Below are 24803 nucleotides of genomic sequence, written 5' to 3' on the forward strand. Positions count from 1 at the left end.
AGTTACTTCAACATCATATTAAAGTACCAGGGTTGTTCCCCCACCACACACACTACCAGAAACAATGACTGAAATCAGACGTGCACATCTCAGACAAAGCTTCCAGCTGTGTGTGCAACAGTCTGAAGGAGTTCTGAAGTGTTCCACACAGGTTGTTCCACACAGGTTGTTCCGCAGGTTGCTGCTGCTGCTGCTGCCCTGAAATGAGATTATTAATTTAATGTTCTGTGGCATTACGGCTTAACTACACAAAGTCTGTATGGCCCTTTTTTGAAACTCCAACAGGAGGAAGGAGTGTTTAATTGCTTCAAATAAGCAGCCTGTGTAATGATCTGTGAGAGCAAGCTTAATAGCAGCAAGTCTTGTCATGAGCAAGCTAGCCTTTTCTGCCATGTGCGCTATTCAGAAAGGATAGGCCCACCAAACCTGTCTAAGTTATACTGCCTTTGACATTTTACAGTATGTAAACTTGCAGCATGTTCACATACCCTATACACATTCTTCATCACACTGTAGAGATATCTTAAATAGCTTCCAATTTTCTGAATATAATCCCATTTTTTCTTTTTATAAAGTAATGATAATAATGCTAGACGTGATGCCTTTAAATATATAAACCCTAAATACAATCAGTCTGGTGAAGGAAATGCATGCATTTTCTTGTTCCTGTTTCCTAGTCCAGGTAAGGCACATCCATGGAGGTCTCTGTGTTACCTTAAGAAATTGTATTGCCCATGTTAAGCATGACACATAGATAAGATTACTCTTAAACAATATACTACTTTTGCCAAGAAAGTTTGTAGAAAATGTTCTAGTTGTTGCTTACCTGTGAGTGTGGAAGGTTGCAGGTACAGACATAGGCATTAGGCATACTGAGACCTGGAGCTTCAAACACTTGTTTCACGTGTTGAAACATGGGAATAACTACACACACCCACCTCTCCGTCGTTCAGGATAGCATAAACCTTCCTACCCACCCTTTGAAAACAAGAAAAAAAGAAAAGAAATGCATTATGAAACGATACCTGCTGGAGCTTTCCAGGTGTGGCAGGTAACGTCTACCGATGCGTACACATACTGCTCTGTGGAGTGGCTCTGCTTTTTGGTTGCTTTAATTGACTCTTGGCTTTTTTCAAGTTTTTTTTTTAACCACTCTCTGACGAGCTGGAGGCACATCTTCAGGAAAAACCGGTAGAGAGGGTCAGAAGGGTGTGTCACGGTGTAGCCTGCTCTGGCATGGCATAAACGTGTGAAACAACATTGACAGGTTGCAATAATACACTAGCAATGTCGTGCCTACTGCTATAATGTTACTGCACACTAAGATAGCCATTTTATTTTAGTCTTACTTATTCAGTTGTGTAGGCTTAAATGTTGAGTTGAGCAATGATTTGGGAGAGGCCTATGGTTACACCATGACAGTTCCTCAACTGTCTACAGTCGATCTACAGATCTTCAATAACCTATGCACAATTATAACAACTGATTTAGGCTATCCAGACGTTACATGGGCCTAATGGTCGCCAAGCTAGTTTTAGTCTACAGGTTCAACACCATGTTAATGATAAACTAAGCTTCGCTTCGTAAAATAGCGTGCGTTGTTTTACATTGGAACAGAGAGCAGGCCTATATTTTACACTTTATACAACGTTGCGTGGTTTACTGTATTTTTTAGCTTACAAACTTCTAATGTATGTAGAATTATACGAACAAACCCAGACTCATCTCTTTCCCTCCCCGCTTTCGTCCCTCCTCCCTCTCCCTGTCAAACACACCTGTGTGCTTGTTGGTTTGATAAAAGCCACAGCATTCCCAGCGCGCGGCGTGAATCAGCAGGCAGTTTGGCCCTAAGCTCTCTTCCCCGCGTAGGAATGACATCGGACTGGTTTGTGATTAGCTGTCCCAGGGCATTTGCTACCCTCGAACCATGTGCAGCACCAAAACTTAAGGTGTTGAACTGTAAAAAATGCAAGGCGTTCTGAACATGACCTGTCATTTTGGCTGAAATGGTAATGTTTAAGGTTTCCTCACACGCAGCTAAGATCAGACGATAGTGAATATATCAATAGACTCTTTCTTAATTTCTTATTCACCTGCAATCCATACGTTCAACAATTCAACCTACGATGTGTGTTCATCATGTGGTGAAATATTGGAATATTCCCATGAATGGAGAAGGACAACTTAGGAAGGTTCAAGTACACTGAATCCCCTCTATGAATGCACAAACACGCTTAATATAAACAAGTTGTTACAACTTATCATGAAGTTTCAAGGTGTTACAATGCGAATGTGTTTCATCTTTCATCCACTAGATGGGAGACAAGGGCAGGAGAAAACCGGCAGCGCAACAGTGCTGTATTACACACACACACACACACACACACACACACACACACACACACACACACACACACACACACACACACACACACACACAAATACTGTAGCCTAATATAGTTCCTGTAATTCACTACGTTCATCTATTTCATTCAGGAATCTCCGACTGTGAGAACTGTTTTGTGACCTAGACTAGTAAGGCTTTCCAAAAAGTAACAATATTTTAGCAGTGTGTTGTGATCATTATTAAAATGTAAAGGAAAATCCATCTTTATACCTGTATAGGCTATGTAGAAACGAAAGCATCAAAGGATAGGCCGTATAGGCCATAAATATCAGATATTCTCTCACACACACTATCAAACTCTCTCAAACTCTCTCACACACACTATCAAACCCTCTCTCACACACTGTCAAAGCACTCTCTCACACTGTCAAACTCTCTCTCACGCACTATCAAACCACTCTCTCATATCAAACTCTCTCGCACACACCGTCAAAGTCTCTCGCACACACTTTATCAAACACTCTCACACACACTATATCAAACACTCTCGCACGCATCGTCAAAGTCTCTCGCACACACTGTCAAACTCGCTCTCTCGCACACTATCAAACTCTGTCATGCTGTCACTCAAACCATGAGACTGACAGTTAGAGAGTTTGATAGTGCGAGAGAGGGTTTGATAGTGTGTGTGAGAGAGTTTGATAGTGTGTGCGAGAGAGTTTGATAGTGTGTGAGAGAGAATATCTTATATTTATGGCCCAATACGGCCTCTCATAAAAGGAAGTAAAAATTTACAAATATCAGAAATCCTCCCTATTTTCTTGACAACAATTTGGAGTAATTTCAAGACATTGATATAGCCTATTGATGATGCCTGTATGGATTCTGTTGTTCTCATAAGTAACATTTTAGTCACTTACATGATTCAGATTGTGTCACAGTTCAGAAAGTCATAGGCTACTGAAGGATGAGCTTTTTTTACTGCGCTAATTTTGTGTGTGTGTGGGTGTGGGTGTGTGGATGTCTGTCTGTCTGTCTGTCTGTCTGTCTGTCTGTCTGTATTTCTGCCTGTCTGTCTGTCTGTCTGTCTGTCTGTCTGTCTGTCTGCCTGTCTGTGTCTGTCTGTGTGTGTGTGGGTGTGGGTGTGGGTGTGTGGGTGTCTGTCGGTCTGTGTCTGTCTGTGTGTATGTGTGTATGTGTGTGTGTGTGTGTGTGTGTGTGTGTGTGTGTGTGTGTGTGTGTGTGTGTGTGTGTGTGTGTGTGTGTGTACCCATGCATGTTTAGGCCACCTGGGTGTTAAACCTAATATATCACTTCTTCTGAAATTCAATCAGCACCACTTTCCTGCCGGCTCATCTATATGGCTGACCATAGCTGACGAAAATGTGGTGCAATCGTGTGGACCTGCAGCAGGTGCTGGGTTGTGTCCAAAGCCACCTCCAAGCTGCTGAGTTGTGGTGGGAAAGCCTCGCATGCCTGTGAATGGAACAGGGAACCTTACGGTAACTCTGGACAATTCCAGGAATTCCTGTCTGGTCTGAAACTAGGAGTTGAAGGGTTAGTTGAAGGGGTTCCTGAGAAGTATGTTGTAGTAGCTATATGATGTGTTATTGCATCAGTGGCTAAAATCCAGTTATCTTGGGCCTTAATGCAAGATATTTCATAATAATCTGCTCATTTTGTCTCTATGTTTGGGTGAGGGCTTCAACTGTTATCATTATTTATGAGCCTAGGTTCATACTGCTGTTTGTGATGATGAGCAGCCTATTCAATTAAATAATGTTGCTTCTACTAAACTTGGTTACATCTATGATGCTGCTAAAACTAATGAAGGCTAACAATTTATTTTGGTACTATAATGGGCAAATACTTATTATGAAAATTGCTACATTAAACATTACACATAAACCATACATGTTTGTGGATAAAGAAAAGAACAACTAAAACAGAAACTAGATAGAGTTGTCAACATTTCACAGTATAAAAAACAACCTGGGGGGCCTTCTGCCATTGTGTAGCACCCATTCATCTGCCACTGCCCCCTTGTTACTTTGGGCCCAAGATCAGCTGCTGCACTGCTTATGTCAGCACTATTGCCGTCCACGCAATGTTATACTCCAGTTGAACTTAACAGTTCGTCAGTCACTGTCATCACTCCTACTTCCCTGAACTATGGACACATACCTCTGACATAAACTAAAATCATCAGTGACTGAACATCTGCAAATAGCCTACATGTGAGAAATCATGTCCCAAAACAAGATGAGTCAGAGTTAGATCTCAAAGTTGATCTCAATATCTTGTGTATTTTCTATTATATATCTCTCATAGTCTGATAATCATGTATAACAGTATTTGTAAGGTAGTATGTTACCGGACTTGTTTGGCATTAGTTGTTCTTCTATATATCACATATTGTCACCTTCCTAAAATAATGGCACAAGTCATTCTTTTGATGAAATAGTCATCATTCAGTTTTTTCAGTTTTTGGTTAGCTTTTTGAATATATTCTGAAAAAAAAGACTTTTTTTAGGGAGGTGACGAAATAGGATTCTTACTTGCAAGAAACGAATTTGCAAGAGTTTTGCCTCCATCAGTGAATGCTTTGTACTGATTGAGTTTATGTTTCATATCACAGAGTCAAAAGGATGCGAAGCAAAGCCTGTATTCTCCCCGATCCTCTCCCACCTTGTTCTCCTTCTCCCTGCTGTATTCCACCCTCTGTCATCCTCAATTGTTTCCTACTGTCTACCCATCTCCTCCTCATAAGGCTGATGTAAATTACGTTTCTTTGCCGGAAATAAGTTTTATTTGAATCCTTTTCATATTGCCTTGCTCTGTGCAGCTTGTGTTCTGCTGATAAGCCGTGTTAAATCAGCTATTATCAATGAATTAATAACTTATATAGGCCATATGGTATTTGGAGCCATTATACAGTATGAATGTGCCTTCCTGAATGAATTAAGGCCTGTCATAAGAACATCCTTGAGCAATGAAATACTATGGATATAAAGTAGGTCTACATAATTTAAGATTATTTGTAATCATACCTGATATAAAAAAATACAAATTACAGAAAGATTCTTGATATTAACACCACACACTGTCAAACCCAACAGACACTCATGGCAGTAACACATCTTAATTCAATTAATTCATCCTAATTCTTAATTCACGTTTTCAGATGCTGATTTTTTTTTTATTCAGGCGAATATTTAGCTTCAGATTAGAATTATTGCTCTGAAAACTGACTGTAGTCCGGACATCAATGACTTCATAGCTGGTAAATGGCCTGGCTCCAAATTATAACTTTCCTGAAAAGAGAGTGAGTAGGCTATGCCAAAACACTGCAGCAAAATATTCACATGAAAAACCCCTGTTCCAGTAAGTAGGCATAAGACGGTGTGTGGGAGGGTCAGTTGTGCCTCTTCAGCTTGACAGCTCATTCAGATTGTGAGGTGTTACAGCAGGCTATAAAAAGGGACCAATAGCTTGGTCAAAGTTAACGGTATTCGTCTCTGGAGAGAAGTGCGCTTCACATCTATTTCATTCAACTGTCTCCTCTGGATGTTGGCCTATGCGGAAAGATTGCGTAAATTTACACAGATATAAGTTTCGGAGGTCCACATTTTAATTTCACACTATTTTTTGGCTATTTAATCCAAGTAACCCTTAACCCTCGGATCTGCGATGGCAAATGGATGTGTCCAGGTATTCGCTTGCATTTTAGCGTCTGTAGGACTTGTCTGCCTGATTACATCAACTTGTGTGAACGAATGGAAAACTTACGGATACTCAAATGAGGGAATAGTCAAATCGCTCAAGGAGTATGTCGGGCTCTGGATGGAGTGCACAGTGCATGGACCCAGGCAATTAGAATGCACAGTGTACGACACACTTGATTCAGTTCTCTACCAACGTGGTAAGTCATCCACCACGTTCAAGACTGTTGTTTTGGAGATATTATGTGAGGGAAGCCTCTTTCTACATTATTCTCTTTACTACCATGCCCTGTCTGAAATCCTCTGGCAAAATATTATCTCTCTGCTAGTCATGTACAGTATTTCACGTTAACCTTTGGCCTTCTGTGTGTCTTTGACCCCTGCAGGGGAGGTCCAGTGGACCAGGGCCATGATGATCCTCAGCATCATTCTGTCCGTATGTGGGTTGGCTGTGGCCATGTTGGGCATGAAGTGCACACTGTGCCTAGATGCAGACAAGCAGGTGAAGAACAAAGTGGCGCTCGGTGGAGGGATCCTTCTCATTCTGTCAGGTAATGTGATGCCTTACTGTACTTTTTTTTTTTTTTTTTTTTTTTTTGCATATTTGTGATGTGTCACTTAGGTTCTCTCATATGACTGCTACAGCAATACCTTGATCCTGGGACAACTGAAACAAGTCTTGTTTAATAGCTTTGAGCCAAACAATGGAGGGTCTTTTTAAAATCATTTTTACAGTAAAAGCCTATCTTAACATACTAACTGTGAATGTGCATTGAGCATATCTCTCGGTGGTACACATTAATATTGATGAGATGGTCCATCTATGAAATAGCATGACACAAATTCATGCATACAGACATACAGTGCCTATAGAAAGTCATCATACCCTTTTGAAAAAGTTACTTTTTTTGTCTTACAGCCTGAAATCAAAACCCATTTTAAAAAAATCTTGTTCCAGTTGTATTTACAAATTTAGCTGTACAACATCAACATAATGAAAATGAAGTCAACAGTTCTGAAAATTAATAAAAAATTAAAAACTAGAATAACAGGGTTGGAAAAGTCATCATACCCCTGACTTAATACTTTGTAAAGCTTCCTTTTGCTTTCATTACAGCCATCAATCTGTTTGGATATGTCTCTATTATAGCTTTGCACACCTAGATAGGGGAATATTTGCCCAATTTTCCGTGCAGAAATGTTCAAATTCAGTCAAATTCTGTAGGGAATGGCGATGGACTGCTCTCTTCAAGTCAATCCACAGATTTTCTATAGGATTTAAGTCAGGGCTCTGACTTTGCCACTCAAGGATATTCACCATCCTATCCTTAAGCCACTGCTTTGTTCTTTTGGCAGTATGTTTAGGATCATTGTCGTTTTGGAAGGCGAATGACCTGCCCATCTTCAGTAGTCTAGGAGAGGGACGCAGGTTTTCCTTAAGAATGTGGGTGTACTTGGCAGCATCCATTTTCCCTTCTATCCTGACCAATTGCCCAGTCCCTGCTGAAGAGAAACATCCCCACAACATAATGTTGCCCCCACCATGCTTCACACTGGGTATGGTGTGTTTTGGGTGGTGTACTGTGTTGGTTTTCGCCAAACATTGCACTTGGAGTTCAGTGCAAAAACACATCTGGAATATTCTGCTACCATGTGGAAAAAGCTTTAATGGTCAGATGAGACTAAGATCGAACTTTTTGGAGACTAAGATTGAAGTTTTTGGACTGAGCTCCAGGCGCTAACCAAACACAGTATACACACCCAAACACACCCAAAACACACCATACCTACTGTGAAGCATGGTGGGGGCAACATCATGTTTTGGGGATGTTTCTCTTCAGCAGGGACTGGGCAATTGGTCAGGATAGAAGGGAAAATGGATGCTGCCAAGCACACCCAAATTCTTGAGGAAAACCTGTGTCCCTCTCCTAGACAGCTGAGGATGAGGAGGTCATTCGCCTTCCAACACGACAATGATCCTAAACATACTGCCAAAAGAACAAAGCAGTGGCTTAAGGATAGAATGGTGAATATCCTTGAGTGGCAAAGTCAGAGCCCTGACTTAAATCCTATAGAAAATCTGTGGATTGACTTGAAGAGAGCAGTCCATCGCCATTCCCTACAGAATTTGACTGAATTTGAACATTTCTGCACGGAAAAAACACAAATATTCCCCTATCTAGGTGTGCAAAGCTATAATAGAGACATATCCAAAAAGATTGATGGCTATAATGAAAGCAAAAGGAAGCTTTACAAAGTATTAAGTCAGGGGTATGATGACTTTTCCAACCCTGTTATTCTAGTTTTTAATTTTTTATTAATTTTCAGAACTGTTGACTTTTTTTTCATTATTTTGATGTTGTACAGCTAAATTTGTAAATAAAACTGGAAAAGATTTTTTTTTAAATGAGTTTTGATTTCAGGCTGTAAGACAAAAAAAGTAACTATTTCAAAAGGGTATGATGACTTTCTATAGGCACTGTATGTTCAGTGCCCCATGGTTCCATTAATATCACTCTGGTATAGATATCATTGGTGGTGTTGATTAGTTTACTTTATCTGAATCTCTCAATCTGTGGTAACATTGCCACAGAACATTACAGATCTTTGACATTTTTATTTGCTTTTGCTGAAAGTTACAAAAATAAAATGGTGCCCAACACATTATGGATGGCGCCATAACACTATAATTCTTTTCTGTGTTCTATTACAGGGGTCTGTGCATTGGGGATAGTGTCTTGGTATGCCAATGATGTGATCACAAATTTTCATAATCCTAAACCAGAAGAAAAAAGGTAAAAATCAATTGAATTTAGATGCATGTGCCTGTTTTAGCTGGTAGTGTTCGACAGTATCAATGTGATGTATACTTTTTCCCATATTCTGTCAGATTTGTACATACTGTATGTGAGTGAAAGGCTGTGGTAAATGTTTAGGTCACTGAGTGTGTTGTTCTTCCACAGGTACTCCCTGGGAAGGTGTCTGTTTGTGGGGTGGGGTGGAGCTCTCTTGTCCCTCATAGGAGGGGCGCTCCTGGCCTGCTGTAGTTTGTCACGTTCCACTTCACGCAGAAGCTACACATCATCGCCACCTCAACTCCCGATGACCTCTGACAAAGAGTATGTGTAGGAGTCCCACAGAACATCCCACGGGACGAGCTCTTTTTTACTGATTTATTTAGGAAATAGACAAGAAATGATGTCTTCTTGTTATTTAGAGCACTGCAAAGTAAGCACCTCAAAAAGTCATTGTCTTGCCTTGTTTCAAATGTTTTAGTAGGCTAATTTAGTATTCACTGTAAGAGGAACATAACTTGGTCTATGGACATAATCAGTTAGTGTGTCCCTTTTTATGAGGGAAAAAAACATCACTTGTATGTTAGCACGTTGCTATGTCTGTAAATTATGATGATGTACATAATACTACTGTTTTTGAATTAGTCTTGTGTTGTCGTATGCAGCCAGTTGTGGACAAGGTGAGACATGTTGTGTCCTTTGCAATGTCTACTTTGCCTGCCATGTCTGACATCTTAATTCCTAAATAAAGTTTTTTACATTTTTCAAAACTCTAACCCATTTCTCAATTGCTTGGATACAATACACATACACCTTTGATAATTTGTTCATTCAACAAAACTCACCTGTTTAATATGAGACAACTTAACATCAAAGTACTACTATTTCAAAAGACAATTCGCACATCACATTTCAAATGAGCGTCTATTCATTTCCTTACAATGATAAGTAACTGTTGCATTACTCTTAATGCATAGTTGTATGGAAACAGACACACAATCTTCCATGTTTACTGCAAATCATGAAAGTTTCAAGACACTGTAATGCTATTCACTGTCACCAATTGTGGAGCATGAACCAATTAGACTACAATATCCATGGATGTAGCCTAATATTTTATATATTTATTTACAGTATATAAAATAAAAAATATTTTTTACAGTAATATTTTATATTTTCATCAGGCTGTCTTTTCTTTTCTATTTCATAGCTAATTATCTTTACTTATAAATTTACTTTTTACTCACAGTAATTCAAATAAACCTATTTTCTGATTGTACTGCAGTGTTTTGCATCAACATACTGTATTACAAACTTTGTTCGATGATTCCACTTTGTCTGTAGTATTCTCTCTTCTACTGCAGTACTTTTACAGATATGTGTTTACTGTGTTGTACATGTACAGTAGTACCATAATGAAACCTGTATCACCTATTTTGTTCTACAATATCTAATGATTCTACGAACAATGACACAGTGAAACTATCGGTTGCTTGTGTGCGGGTGATCTATAGTTACAGTATGTTACAGTGGTATTTCACAGTCAATTTGTTTTTTGAACCAATGATTGTGCAAGTGCAAGATTTCTTTGAAGATGTGAATGCACAATCCAATATTTTGAACATTAGACAGCCTGTGTTACAAATGATAACCGTTTTGAGGTATGTGTCTAGTCTACAGTTTTGAAAAATGACATCAAGGTTCTGAAAATAGTAGCAAAGTGATTGTAGAAAAGCTGCAATAGCTTGTAGGAGAAAGGGTATTTGGGGCCATTACAGTATATGAAGGTGCCTTCCTGAATGAATTCAGACATGTCATCATAAGAACATCCTTGAGCAATAAAAAATATATATACAGTGCCTATAGAAAGTCATCATACCCTTTTGAAATAGTTTAGCTGTACAACCTGTACTTGGCTAAACACCACACCACCCTAAAAAAAACATACCTACTGTGAAGCATGGTGGGGGCAATATTATGTTGTGGTGATGTTTCTCTTCAGCGGGGACTGGGCAATTGGTCAGGATAGAAGGGAAAATGGATGCTGCCCAAAATTCTTGAGGAAAACCTGCGTCCCTCTGATATTCACCTTACAACATGACAATGATCCTAAACACACTGCAAAAAGAACAAAGCAGTGGCTTAAGGATAGGATGGTGAATATCCTTGAGTGGCAAAGTCAGACTTAAATCCTAGAAATCCCATTCTGACTTAATCCATAGAAAATCTGTGGATTGACTTGAAGAGAGCAGTCCATTACCATCCTGCGTTGCGCGGTGATTTGAGAATTGGTAGGCGCTAGCCATGCTACGTTCCCTACAGAATTTGACTGAATTTTAACAATTCTGATGGCTGTAATGAAAGCAAAAGGAAGCAAAGTATCAAGTCAGGGGTATGATAACTTTTCCCACCCTGTTATCCTAGTTTTTTTTTTTTTTTTTTTTATCAATTTTCAGAATTGTTGACTATTTATTATTTTGGTGTTGAAGCCTACAGCTACATTTGTAAATAAAACTGGAAAAAGATGTTTTATTTATTTATTTAACCCTCTATGGTACGCATTATGATCTGAGGGGGCAAGATTTTTTTTTTAATGTTTTTCCTGCTTAGAAATAGTCACTTTAACAAAATTAATGAAGATTTTAAAAAATATATTTTTTATTTTGTTTTTATAAAAATGTTGCCTGTAGGCAACATTGTACCATAATGGAGAACATTAAACTAGCCTATGTATGTTTTCTTATACAAAAGAATATGGCATATGTGTTTAGAACATATTTTTATATAGCCAGAGACATAGAAAGCAGAATTATGTAGTTTTTACACCATAATATTATCTAATTCTTGCAAAAAAGTGTCATATCATTTTCACCCGTTGCCCACAGGCAACATTGTACCACTGTGGAACACTATCGTAATCAAACTAAAATATGTTAAAATCATCATGTATATTATTTTAAATGACTATTTATTGAAATTGCAAGTAGAAAAAAGCATTACAATGAGTAAAAAACACCCTCCAACCCCTAAATGATATAAAGTATGGCCTACTGTGATTCCATTCAATACAATGTTGCCTGTGGGCAACATACAGATTTTTGCTATTTTCTAAAATATACATTATTTTATATACAAAAAAATGATTGAAAATACATCTATGCTTGTCAATGAAGGCTGTGAATTTTTTTGAAGGATACAAACTTGAGGGAAATTAGTGAAATTCACACTTTTCTAGCGTGAAAATATGACACCCAGCCAAACGTGTGCATGTGCTGAAAGAAGTGTCAAACTAGCAGCCTGTGAGTCATGTGACCATTATTTTGCATTTCCATTGGTTAGTATTGAGTTGTCCAGTTCTTAAAGTGGTATTAACTTATTTAAGGGATGCCTCATTTTATTACAACAGGGCAAAATAGGCTATGTTGCCTACAGGCAACACCGTACCATAGAGGGTTAAATGGGTTTTGATTTCAGGCTGTAAGACAAAAAAGTAACGATTTCAAAAGGGTATGATAACTTTCTATAGGCACTGTAGATATAAAGTAGGCCTACACAATCTAAAACTTTGACTGCCGCTCAGTTCTGCACATTCTCTCTGCCAAAATAAATGACGCTTGTCAATGTCAACTTGTCTGTATCTCCTTTTTGTGCACAATTTATAGGCCTACACATATCTCCTACTCTTGCAACCCATGTAAATAAATTAGTGTGTGTGTGTGTGTGTGTGTGTGTGTGTGTGTGTGTGTGTGTGTGTGTGTGTGGGGGTGTGTCTGTGTGTGTCTGTGCATGTGTGCATGCATACGTGTGTGTGTGTCTATGTTTTTGCATGTCTGTGCATGTGGATTTGTGTGTGTGTGTGTGTGTGTGTGTGTGTGTGTGTGTGTGTGTGTATGTGTGTGCATGGGTGTGTATCTGTGTGTGTGTGTGTGTGTGTGTGTGTGTGTGTGCATGCCTGCGTGTTTGTATTCCTGCATTAATGAGTGCATGTATGCTTGTGCATGCGTGACAGTATCATCCTAAACCAGAAACCCTTCCCTCAACACTACAGGCCTATGAGTGTACAGTATCTAAATGTACAGTACACATACATTATTTTATTTTATAGCCCCCTATGGATGAAATTCCACAAAACTTGGCAGACTCCCAGAGGATGTCATGTTAATCATACAGTACATATGAAATTTGGTGCAGTCCATAACATCTCATCTGAAGATACGATAGGGCTGATTTAAGCATTTTAATATTGTATTTTAAGTTGATGTGGGCTCCTCAGACCAACATACCATAACTATTTCATCATCCTCGGTCACGGTTCAGGTAGTTATTTAGGAAAAACTGCTTTTTGGTGTTTTTTTGGGGGGGCAAACAATTTTTTTCTGTAAAAGACTACTGGGGCTACATGCACCATACACCAAGTTCAAATCTGTTGTTGGCCAATTGTTGGATTTGAAGAGCTTGGAGTTGGCAGAGGCTTGGCATGTGGACCACTTCCTGATGGTGACCGGGTCCATGGCACACATGATGGATGCCCCACAGGAGCTTCTCCTCAGGGGCTTTGAGACAAAGGCCTCCTACACAAGCCTGGGCAGGTAGATTTGACACCTGGGCAGGTGCTCATCAAAAATACTTGATTGATTTATTTATTATAATTCATTCATTTTATTTGTTAAATATCATGCAGAATTTTTAACATAAATGTTGCCATTTAGCACATCGACTATGATGGCATGGCTTCCTGACATGGAGCAGCTGGCCTGGAAGCTGGAGGAGAACGACATGAGGTTGCAGGAGCTGCTCCAGATGACGAAGGCTCAGGCCACAGAGTGGGGAGAACAGGAGGAGAGGGAGAAAGCTGTGATGGAGAGAGTGAGGAGGTTGACGACACTCAGCAAAATGCATTACCTCTTGCTGACGTTGGGTCACGAGCCTATGAGGAATTGCTACTGAGAGAGTAAGTTAGCAGGGCACGATACCGTTTAATACTCTTAATGTATGTATTTGGTACTTTGGAATAGGCTACAAATCCTAGGAATAGGCTACAGTAGGTTCATAAACAGTTGACCTTTTGGAGGTGTCTGATTTATTATCATTAAATTGAAACAAGGTTTGAGAGGATTCCCAGGAGGAACACATGTAGTGCCTTAAAAGTAACATTATGTACACATGAGCACAACATATGTGAATTTGTGTTGACTTGACTTCATGTCAAACTCCAGAAACTACATGAGGCGCTTAATTGTTTCAGGCATGACACATGTAACGCTGTACACACTGGGATCAGGGTGCAGCAACTGAACGCTCTGTGGAGGAGGGATCATGAAATATGGAGGAATCTGTACAGAGAGCAAAAAGAGCGCTGTATGAGGATGAATGGATGGTTGGGCGAAGAATGGAGACTCCCGCAAGAGCATGAGAGGTCCAGTCGTCATGATCCTCTTCAAGCTCATCTCCGTGCCCAAGAGAATCGGCTGGAGGAGGTGCAGAGAGTGAGGCAAGAGCTGGTCAGGAGGGAGATGGACCAGACAAGGCTAGTTGAAAAACTTGAAGCTCAGCTCCATGCCCAGGAGAAAGTTCGGCTGCAGGTGGTGCAGAGAGTGAGGGAGGAGTTGGTCTTGAGGGAGATGGACCAATCAAATCCTGTTGACTATCTACAAGCTCAGCTCCACGCCCAGGAGATTCGGCTGCAGGAGACGCAGAGTGTGAGGGAGGAGTTGGTCTTGAGGAAGAAGGAGCAGTCGAGCCAAGCCAATAAACTTGGTGCTCAGCTCCGTGCCAAGGAGTGGGCTCAGCTGCAGGTGGTGCAGGGAGTGAGGGAGGAGTTGATGAGAAGGGACAGGGAGCAGTCTGAGAAGGAGGACAGGAGCAAAAAGATTGAGATGGAAAGACACAAGAGGAGGAGAGAAAGAAGAGGCAAATCGAGGAGAAAATGAGAGAGGAAGAAAGAGAGGAAGAAAATGAGAGAGGAAGAAGAGAGGAAGAAAGAAAGAAGAGAGAGATTGAGGAGAAGGCCAAAGAAGAAGAGAGAATGAAGAAAGAGATTGAAGAAAAGATGAGAGAGGAGGAGAGAAAGAAGAGAGATATTGAAGAGAAGGCGAGAGAGTTGGAAAAGGAGCAAGAGAGGGCACAGATGCCAAAGGTGGCAGAGGAGATGAATGCCCACCCTCCTGACTCAGACTCTGAAGACAGTGACATCGACTCTGAGGAGGAGGAGGAGGAGGAGGAACCACCAATTTTTCTAGACGAGAAGCAGAAAAAAAGAAACAAACTGGTCAGATTCCTCAAATGGATGAAGAAGAGGCTGGGCTTCGGGGAAAAAAAGGGGAAAGAGGTATGTGTGTGTGTGTTTGTGTGTTTATGTGAGACAATGCTGCTCCAGTAACTACAGTATAATAATATCTGTTTTCATCTTGTCTTCAGTGACCTGTCCATTCAAGAAGACACTGGAATGGCTTACCTACTGGCCCAGCCCTGTGAGACCATCACATATTTCCTGTCTTTCAACACACACACAGAGACACACACAGACAGACACACACACACACACACACACACACACACACACACACACACACACACACACACACACACACACACACACACACACACACACACACACACAGATTTAAACAATTTATTTTACCAATAAACTTACTTCAAATATTAAAGCACGTGTTTAGTCTGTGGACATCGAAATGTAATAGACACTCAGCAGATGAACATACTGTATGCAGAGAAAGAGAAAGTGCCCAGAATTCCTACAACCATGGGAGTGTTTGTGTGTGTGTCCAGCGGGGGACGACGGATCGAAACTAAAAAGAATGCCGACATGCTATCCTTGTAGGGCTAGATGCCCACCAAGTTTCAAACACCCCGGTCTTTCAGTCTCCTTGAAAGATTTTGCTCTGCACAAAAAAAAAGAAAGAAAAAGAGAATGTGACTAAACCTATGTGACCACCGCTTCTCTGTGCGGCGGTCATTATAATTATTCACAATACATTACATACAAATCAGGCATCACGCATCTACCCACGTATGTAGCTTCCACTTAACCTCCAAGTGGTACATGTACACATACTAACATATCAATCCATAAAAATAAACATAAATATATATAGCCTATCCTATTTAGTATGCTGTAGCCATGTATACTATAGGCTGACATTACTGTGCTGTGGTCAAGACTAAGACTAGACTCAAGACCATATACTATACAGTCTATGCATAAGACCACTCGGCCAGAGAGGGTTCCATTCATTCTTCAAGGATGCTTTATTCTAATAATTTTGTTATTAGTCGGCTACATGACCGTTCATCATAGGAGCTTGATACCTTCCTCATATAACTAAGTGTTGCTTCTTAATTTTATTCAGGTGAATATTTAGCTTCAGATTAGAATTATTGCTCTGAAAAATAACTGTGGTCAGTGACTTCATAGCTGGTAAATGGCCTGGCTCCAAATGATAACTTTCCTGAGAAGCGAATATGCCAAAACACTGCAGCAACATATTCACGAGAGAAACGCCTGTTCCAATAAGGAGGCATGACGGAGAGTGTGGGTGGGTCAGTTCTGACTCTTTACTGTAAATTTAGGCTGACAGCTAATTCAGATTGTGAGGTGACAGCAGGCTATAAAAACGGACCAATAGCTTGGTCAAATTTAACGGTATTTGTTTCTGGAGAGAAGTGCGCTTCTGTCGACTGTCTCTAGATGTATGCGGAAATATTGCGTACATTTACACAGATTCACGTTTCGGAGGTCCACATTTTAATTTCCTACGATCTTTAGGCCATCTTTTTTAATCCCAGTAGGCTAACCCATAACCCTCAGATCTGCGATGGCAAATGGAGGTGTCCAAGTATTCGCTTGCATTTTAGCGTTTGTAGGACTTGTCTGCCTGATTACATCAACTTGTGTGAACGAATGGAAAACTTACGGATACTCAAATGAGGGAATAGTCAAATCGCTCAAGGAGTATGTCGGGCTCTGGATGGAGTGCACAGTGCATGGACCCAGGCAATTGGAATGCACAGTGTACGACACACTTGATTCAGTTCTCTACCAACGTGGTAAGTCATCCACCACGCTCAAGACTGTTGTTTTGGAGATATTATGTGAGGGAAGCCTCTTTTTACATTATTCTCTTTACTACCATGCCCTGTCTGAAATCCTCTGGCAAAATATTATCTCTCTGCTAGTCATGTACTGTAGCCTACAGTATTTCACGTTAACCTTTGGCCTTCTGTGTGTCTTTGACCCCTGCAGGGGAGGTCCAGTGGACCAGGGCCATGATGATCCTCAGCATCATTCTGTCCGTATGTGGGTTGGCTGTGGCCATGTTGGGCATGAAGTGCACACTGTGCCTAGATGCAGACAAGCAGGTGAAGAACAAAGTGGCGCTCGGTGGAGGGATCCTTCTCATTCTGTCAGGTAACGTGATGCCTTACTGTACATTTTAATCACGTTTGTGATTTGTCATTTAGTAGATTCTGTCATAGGACTGCTATAGCAATAACTGGGACAACTGAAAGGTGTCTTGTTTGATAGCTTCAAGCCAAACAATAGAGCATCTTTTTAAAAATTTTTCTAAAAGCCTATATTTAAAAGCCTATCCCGTGGTTCCATTAATATCACTCTGGTGTAGATATCATTAGTGGTGTTGATAAGTTTATCTGAAAATCTCAATCTGTGGTAACATTGCCACAGAACATTACAGATCTTTGACATTTTTATTTGCTTTTGCTGAAAGTTACAAAGATGGTGCCCAACACACTATAGATGGCGCCATAACACTAAAATCAACACATGTCAGAATCTTTTCTCTGTTCTGTTACAGGGGTCTGTGCATTGGGGATAGTGTCTTGGTATGCCAATGATGTGATCGCAAATTTTCATAATCCTAAACCAGAAGAAAAAAGGTAAAAAATCAATTGAATTTAGATGCATGTGCCTGTTTTAACTGGTAGTGTAGTATCTACCATTAACTGCTAAACTAGCATCCAAAGAATCAATGTGATGTATAGGCTACTTTTTCCCATATTCTGTCAGATTTGTAATACTGTATGTGAGTGAAAGGCTGTGGTAAATGTTTAGGTCACTGAGTGTGTTGTTCCTCCACAGGTACTCCCTGGGAAGGTGTCTGTTTGTGGGGTGGGGTGGAGCTCTCTTGTCCCTCATAGGAGGGGCGCTCCTGGCCTGCTGTAGTTTGTCACGTTCCACTTCACGCAGAAGCTACACATCATCGCCACCTCAACTCCCGATGACCTCTGACAAGGAGTATGTGTAGGAGTCCCACAGAACATCCCACGGGACGAGCTCAGTGTCATTCCCCTGCACTGTGATCCTTTTCAGTCATACCACAACACTGTTGTCCTTTTCAGCTATCAACACAGTGTCATAACATCTTCTCAGCTGGTAGTGGATTTTCTTGTCACATGTCAAATACAACCACTGACATTCTCCATACACTAATCAATATTGAGGCTTACAGACTATTCTAAAATTAATCCACGTTGTTGAATCAATTATGTTTTTGTATTTTTATATTTTGTAACAGTATTTAATGACAATCAACCTGTAACATATGAAGGATACTTTTGTTGCAGCTGTCAGCTTAACCATGTTGTCAAATGGAGTAATATTTGTTTGTTGTTTGTTTAGTCTATCATGTTTTTTTCTTCTTTTTTTAATAATCAGTAGTTGGAGTGGTCATTTTGCAAAACTCAATTACTACCTTGATATGGAGGTAATCTTTGCTAATTAACTTAGATGTGAGCTTGTTATGAAGAAATCAGATCAGACAACGTGTTTGTTTGCTGATCTTTGTTCATGTTGAAAACAATATTTTGTTAGTTTTTTACTAATTTATTTAAGAAATAGACACGGAATGAAATAGATGTCTTAGATATTTAGAGCACTGTAAGTTATATACAGTAAGCGCCTCAAAATACATTGTCTTGTTCTTGTTTCAAATGTTTTAGTAATTTAGTATTTACAGTAAGAGGAACATAACTTGATCCATGGACATATTCAGTTAGTGTATCCCTTTTTATTGGGAAAAAACATCACTTGTTTAATAGTATGTGGCTATGTCTGTAAATGATGATTATGTAGGCCTACATAATACTACTGTTTTTGTATCAGTCTTGTGTTTTCATATGCAACCAGTTGTGGACAAGGTGAGACATGTTGTGTCCTTTGCTATGTCTACTTTGCCATGTCTGACATTTTAATAAATCGTTAAAATGTTATGTAGTCTACTTCAATATTTGCATTGTAGCCAATTCAAGAATGATTTGTGTGTTTAATAAACAATTACAGATTTCAGTTTTCGTTTTTATCAGTAGCCTAAAGTGATGAAAATATATATTTTTAAATCCATGTTCCTGATACATTCGCAAAAGCCTACATTACAGTAATGTTTTAAATAGGCTATTCCAGCTGGTGCAGAGTCGTCCTTTTATTCCACACCAAACGCGTATTTTATGAGGATTGTCGTAGCCTATGCCATCGTGATTCGTGAATATATCTTAGGCTACCTAACGTAACGAATGTAGCCTAATGGCCTAGGCTACAAATTATATTTGAGACGTGCAGTGGCGGTTCTAGACTGAATTACTCCCCAGGCGAGATCCTCCACGAGCGCCCCCATGAGTGTTTTTTGACGCACTTTGCGTCAGTCGGGCTCATAGGGTTAAGCGCTCGTGCCGCCCCATACAAGATGCCGCCCCGGGCGACCGCCCGGTTCGCCCGTACCTAAAACCGCCACTGGAGACGTGAACGGTGGTACCAAAAGCCCAGCAACATATTCAAGAGGAAAACTGCACTACGGTGGGCGTGTGGTATGGTGCCAGTTCTGCCCCCTCAGATTTGTGGCTTTTGATCGGATGGTACTCAGCTGTTGGAGTTAGTAAGTTGACAGCAAGACAGAGCGGGGCCAGTAGCTTGGTCAAAGTTAACGGTTCTCTGGAGAGAAGTGCGCTTCCAACCTGGTTCTGTATTTTTTTTATAGCGTGAAACCCTCGGATCTGCCATGGCAAATGGATGTGTCCAAGTGTTCGGTTACTTACTAGCGTCTGCGGGACTTGTCTGCCTGATTACGGCCACTTCTGTGAACGAATGGAAAACCTACAGTTACTCAACCGAGGGGATGTTTAAATCGTTGATGATCAACGTCGGGCTCTGGATGCAGTGCACAGTGCCCAGCACCGGCAAATGGGAATGCGCTACGTACGACTCAGTTCTTCACCTATCGAGTAAGTCATCCATCTCGCTGACCCTACTGTATTGGAGATAGTGAGAAGGACCCCCCCCCCCCCCCCCCCCCCGCCCCGCACCGCCGCCCCCCCACCCCCCCACCTCTCTCTCTCCCTCCCCCATGATCACTTTTACCTTTAGCTGTCTGTGTCTTTGACCCCTGCAGCGGAGGTCCAGTGGACCAGGGCCTTGATGATCCTCAGCATCATTCTGTCCGTATGTGGGTTGGCTGTGGCCGTGTTGGGCATGAAGTGCACACTGTGCGTAGATGATGACAACCAGATGAAAAACAAGGTGGCGTTCGTTGGAGGAATCCTTCTCATGTTGTCAGGTAGATCGAAGCCTTCCTGTAGGCCTACATGTCATCACATTGCGGTGTGCTACTTAGTTGGTTCTTTCATGACTACCATGACTCCTGAGTCAACTGAAACTGCGTAGCCTACCTAAAACAGCTTCAAGCCAAACAATGGAGCATCTTTTTTGAAAATCCTTTGTAAAAGCTTGTCTTTCCACCTAAAACTTCATTTCCAGCTCACTTACCCAAGCAGGTGGTACTGTAGGCTACACATTGTAGGTGACATGATTACGGTTCCCTTAATATCACTCCGGTGTGGTGGAGATATCATTAGTGGAGTACAGTAGATTACATTATCTGAATATCTCAATCTGTGGCATCACCACAGAACATTGAAGCTTTTAGGCATTGTTATATGTTATATGCTTTGGTTGATAGTGATGGAGATTGTGCCCAGTTGCATCACGCTGTGACCACACCTGTTCTCTGATCTGTTGCAGGGGTCTGTGCCTTAGGAGTAGTGTCTTGGTATGCCCACGAGGTGATCACAGGCTTCCATGATGCTAGAGAAGGTCACCTCAGGTAAAACACTATTGAATTTTGATTGATGTGAATGCCTGTTAGTGTTTTAACTATCAGTTTATCTACCATCAAAATGTATGCAGCATCAATGTGATGTTGTATACTTTTTTTTCATATTCTCGCAGGCTTGTTAGTGGTAAGCGTTGTTGTTCCTCCATAGGTACTCCTTGGGCACGTGCCTGTTTGTGGGTTGGGGTGGAGCTCTCCTGTCCATTTTGGGAGGGGCGCTCCTGGCCTGCTGTAGTTTGTCACGTTCCTCCTCGCGTAGAAGCTACATATCGTCTCCATCCCAGATGACCTCTGGCAAGGACTATGTGTAGGAATCCCATGGAACATCCCATGGGACGAGCTTGGTGCCATTCCCCTCTGGCTCTACAGGAACTCTGTGCAGGCAGACCACAAATATGGTACTGGTGGGGTTTTTTGTCACATGTATCAAATACAACCACTAACATTCTTCATAAATCAATATTAAAGCTTACAGACAACTCTAGAATTAAATTGCTGCAGCTGTCGGTTTAACTATGTTGTCAATAATATTTGTCTATTAATTTGCTTATTTTATTGAGTTTTTTTCTGTTTCTCAGAATCAGTGTACTTAGAGTGGTAATTTTGCAATACTCAGTTCTGAGTTCATATGAGTCTTATTAGCTTACATGTGTACTTGTTAGGCAGAATTCAAATGATCTGTCAATGTCTTTGTTTGCTGATTTTAGTTAATGTACCACAGAGTCCTTGACATTGACAGTGCAAGATATTTTTGTATATGGCGAGAATGTGCACTCATTTTCCTAAATTGTGTGCATGAGAGCACAATTTAGTCAAATGAGCACACAATTTAGTCAAATGTGCACAGGATTTAGAATTGAGAGCACTGTCTGGTAAAATGAGAGCATGATTAAGTAAAATGAGCACACAATTTAGTCAAAGGAGTGACACGTTTTCTGGATATACATCAAAACATATCTTTCAAAGACACGGGTTGACGTATGTATGTGCTGTTTCTTTTTACTTTTAGGAAATTGGCAGAGAATGAAATAGAGATGTATATTTTTGTTATCTAGTGCAACGCAATTAATAAAAGTGTTATATAATAATATGAGTCATTGTAATTTTAGTGATTTACAGAGAAACACCATTCGACCCATGGACATAAATCAAAACACCCAGTTGTACGTACAGTATGTGGTCATGGTTATAGTATGCCTGTAAATTATGATGATGTACTTAAGCCTACTGTTTTTGCATTAGTCTTTTTATAATTAGCCAGTTCTGGAAGAAGTGAGACATGCATGTTGTGTCCTTCGCTTTGTGTATTTTTGCTATGTATGATGTGTCATAAATCATAAATGTAATGTACATCATCATACTACATTAAAATATTTAGAGAGCATCTCACTGTGGTTATCAAGTAGGCATCTTTCTTCTTCTGAGTCTCATTTAATTAGGCCCATAACATCTCCAATAGGCTCAATAGTGGCGTCTGGCGTCCCAAATCCACCCCCTCCACACTCATGATGGGTTCTCTAACAAACAAATACCAACCAATTTTCTGATCATTTCTCTTCATAATGGTAATTTATGATCCGATCAGCAACATAACCAGTTGGGTTACTTAGCAAAGTTTGTAATATTGGATCTGTAATCATCACAAACCTGGTTTAATATGTGCACCTGGTTCGAATATGCCCTGGCTGATCTTTGTTGTGAGGACAGTGAGTTGTAAATATACACATTCAGTGTTTATTTAAACCTAATACTCCTCCTTGGTGGTTGATGTCTGCACGGCATCCTCTGAGTTTGAATGTTTTTGGAAACATAATGAGAACGAAATTGCTGTGAAATTTCCTGTTTAGTGTTACTGTGTTATCATTTCATCTCATGTCAAGATACCATGTTGAGACGTCTCTTAACTTATCATCCCGTGTTGAGATTCCCAGAACTTGATTAATACTGTATCTTCTACAGTATATTCATTTGTTTTTCATGTATTTAGTCTGTTTCTACTTTGAATTGCAATTTGATCTGTCCTTTTTGTTCTGCAGCCATGTATGGCTTTTCCTGTCAGCATGTATTCCCATTAGTGGAGGAAATGCCACTCCCTCTCTTATCACCAATTGTCAGCAGGTCCAGCTCCGGGTCCTACAACACCCTAACTCCTTTCTGTCCTTGTGGAACAGAACTCCTTATCACGATTCATTCATCTACAACTGCATACTTACAGGAACTTACATGGAGGCGTAGCCTACACAGATGATGGTTCCCTAAAGTTGTGATGAGTCTGTTGGAGTAGGTTCATGAAGGACAATGGGAAATCTTGTAAGGGATGAGTCAATAGTTAAGCATATGACATTTGCATGATGCATGTCTCACAGTGTTATATCACAAGTGCACTATTACCTGTAGGTTAATCAAGCTGGGGTTATCATTCACAACAAGAAATAGAACACAAGACAGGATTTATGCAAAGTTCAGACTGTTACATGCAAAATACTTTGTGATCAAAGTTTTTTTTTCAATCCAGGGGCTCACGGACATATTCACCATTTACAGCTGTGGCAAAATGTTCCTTGATTGAAAAGAAATGGGGAAAGTGGAATCACATTATTGCAGTGAAAAGGATGTATTCAGCAGGAGCACTCATGATGCTTTTATAGTCTCCTGTACAGATTATTTGGATGAGGTTTGTGTTTTTTCTCCTTTTCTTTCATGTTATGAAGTGTGTGGAAAGGTCGCCCTCTGCTGATGGTTCTAAGAATATCAGCTATACACTGTATTGCTAAAAATATTCCCTCACCAGCCTTGACTAACATATGAACTTCAGTCACATCCCATCCTTAGTCTATAGGGTTCAGTATGACGTCGTCGGTCCACCCACTATAAGAGCTTCAACTCCTCTGGGAGAGCTTTCCACAAGGTTTAGGGATGTGTTTGTGGGATTTCTTGACCATTCTTTCAGAAGCTCATTTGTGAAGTCACACACTGATGTTGGACGAGGAGACTGGCTCTCAGTCCCCACTCTAATTCATCCCAAAGGTGTTGAGGTCATATTAAACCCTATGGAGTAAGGATGGGATGTGACTGAAGTTCATATGAGTCAAGGCAGGAGGGCGAATACTTTTCGCAGCATACTGTATCTTAAGACGCGGTCTAAGCTACAATGTTTATTTTCATGGTGAATCAGAAAGCTAGAGGAGGGATTTACAGTATTTAACAAAAAAAAAAAAAAAACGTTATCTCCCAGCACATGTTCCCATCAGTTTGAAAACATATTTCTTCTTATGTCACTTCTTATTTAGTCTAGCCCATGACATATTGAGCGCTGTGAACCAGAGCAGGTGCACAGTGAAGTGGTGTCACTGATCTTCTTCTATCATCTTCATCATCACGATCACCACCACCTTTTTCTTCTTCATCATCATCTTCTCCTTTTTCCAGAGGGTAACCTCTGATCGGAACACAATATGGAAAGTATTGTGTAGAGTTGGTAATGTACATTGTCACTTGCAATATAGCCTTTTTATGGCTTCATAGTTAGTGTGTATTTTTTGAAAAACAATGCCTGAACAGTCTGTTTCATATTCTACTTCTGTTTGAAAAAAAAAATAGGCCCAGCGTGATGATAATGAACTATCTAAACATTATAGTTATTTTGATCAAGACTAAGGGCCCTAATTTATGTAAGTGCAGGGCAAAGTGCAAAGTATAAAGTCTGTCTGAAGCTTGCTTAAGGGCAATGAGGCAAAGTCAGTCTATGAGCAAAGAGCTCATCGATGAACTAACGGCATTGTGTGGTGTGAGATAGCCT

General features: G+C 40.3%; 3 protein-coding genes across 3 annotated transcripts; all 3 read left to right on the forward strand.

Moving 5' to 3' along the window:
- The first annotated feature begins 5875 nt into the window (after positions 1 to 5875).
- LOC134102163 (claudin-7-A-like) lies at positions 5876 to 9590 on the forward strand. Its single transcript, XM_062556176.1, has 4 exons — positions 5876 to 6269; positions 6456 to 6620; positions 8783 to 8864; positions 9033 to 9590. Exons 1-4 carry the CDS (start codon positions 6038 to 6040, stop codon positions 9196 to 9198), a joined length of 645 nt encoding a protein of 214 aa, XP_062412160.1. The 5' UTR covers positions 5876 to 6037; the 3' UTR covers positions 9199 to 9590.
- A 6953-nt stretch (positions 9591 to 16543) lies between these two features.
- Positions 16544 to 19182, forward strand: LOC134102164 (claudin-7-A-like). Its single transcript, XM_062556177.1, has 4 exons — positions 16544 to 16931; positions 17128 to 17292; positions 17699 to 17780; positions 17983 to 19182. The coding sequence occupies exons 1-4, from the start codon at positions 16700 to 16702 to the stop codon at positions 18146 to 18148; spliced, it is 645 nt and encodes a 214-aa protein (XP_062412161.1). The 5' UTR covers positions 16544 to 16699; the 3' UTR covers positions 18149 to 19182.
- Positions 19183 to 19750: 568 nt separating this feature from the next.
- Positions 19751 to 22388, forward strand: LOC134102838 (claudin-7-A-like). Its single transcript, XM_062557103.1, has 4 exons — positions 19751 to 20117; positions 20285 to 20449; positions 20914 to 20995; positions 21156 to 22388. The coding sequence occupies exons 1-4, from the start codon at positions 19895 to 19897 to the stop codon at positions 21313 to 21315; spliced, it is 630 nt and encodes a 209-aa protein (XP_062413087.1). The 5' UTR covers positions 19751 to 19894; the 3' UTR covers positions 21316 to 22388.
- Positions 22389 to 24803: the final 2415 nt, after the last annotated feature.

Source organism: Sardina pilchardus, chromosome 15 (assembly GCF_963854185.1).
Source record: "Sardina pilchardus chromosome 15, fSarPil1.1, whole genome shotgun sequence".
In the NCBI taxonomy this organism is placed as follows: Eukaryota; Metazoa; Chordata; class Actinopteri; order Clupeiformes; family Clupeidae; genus Sardina; species Sardina pilchardus.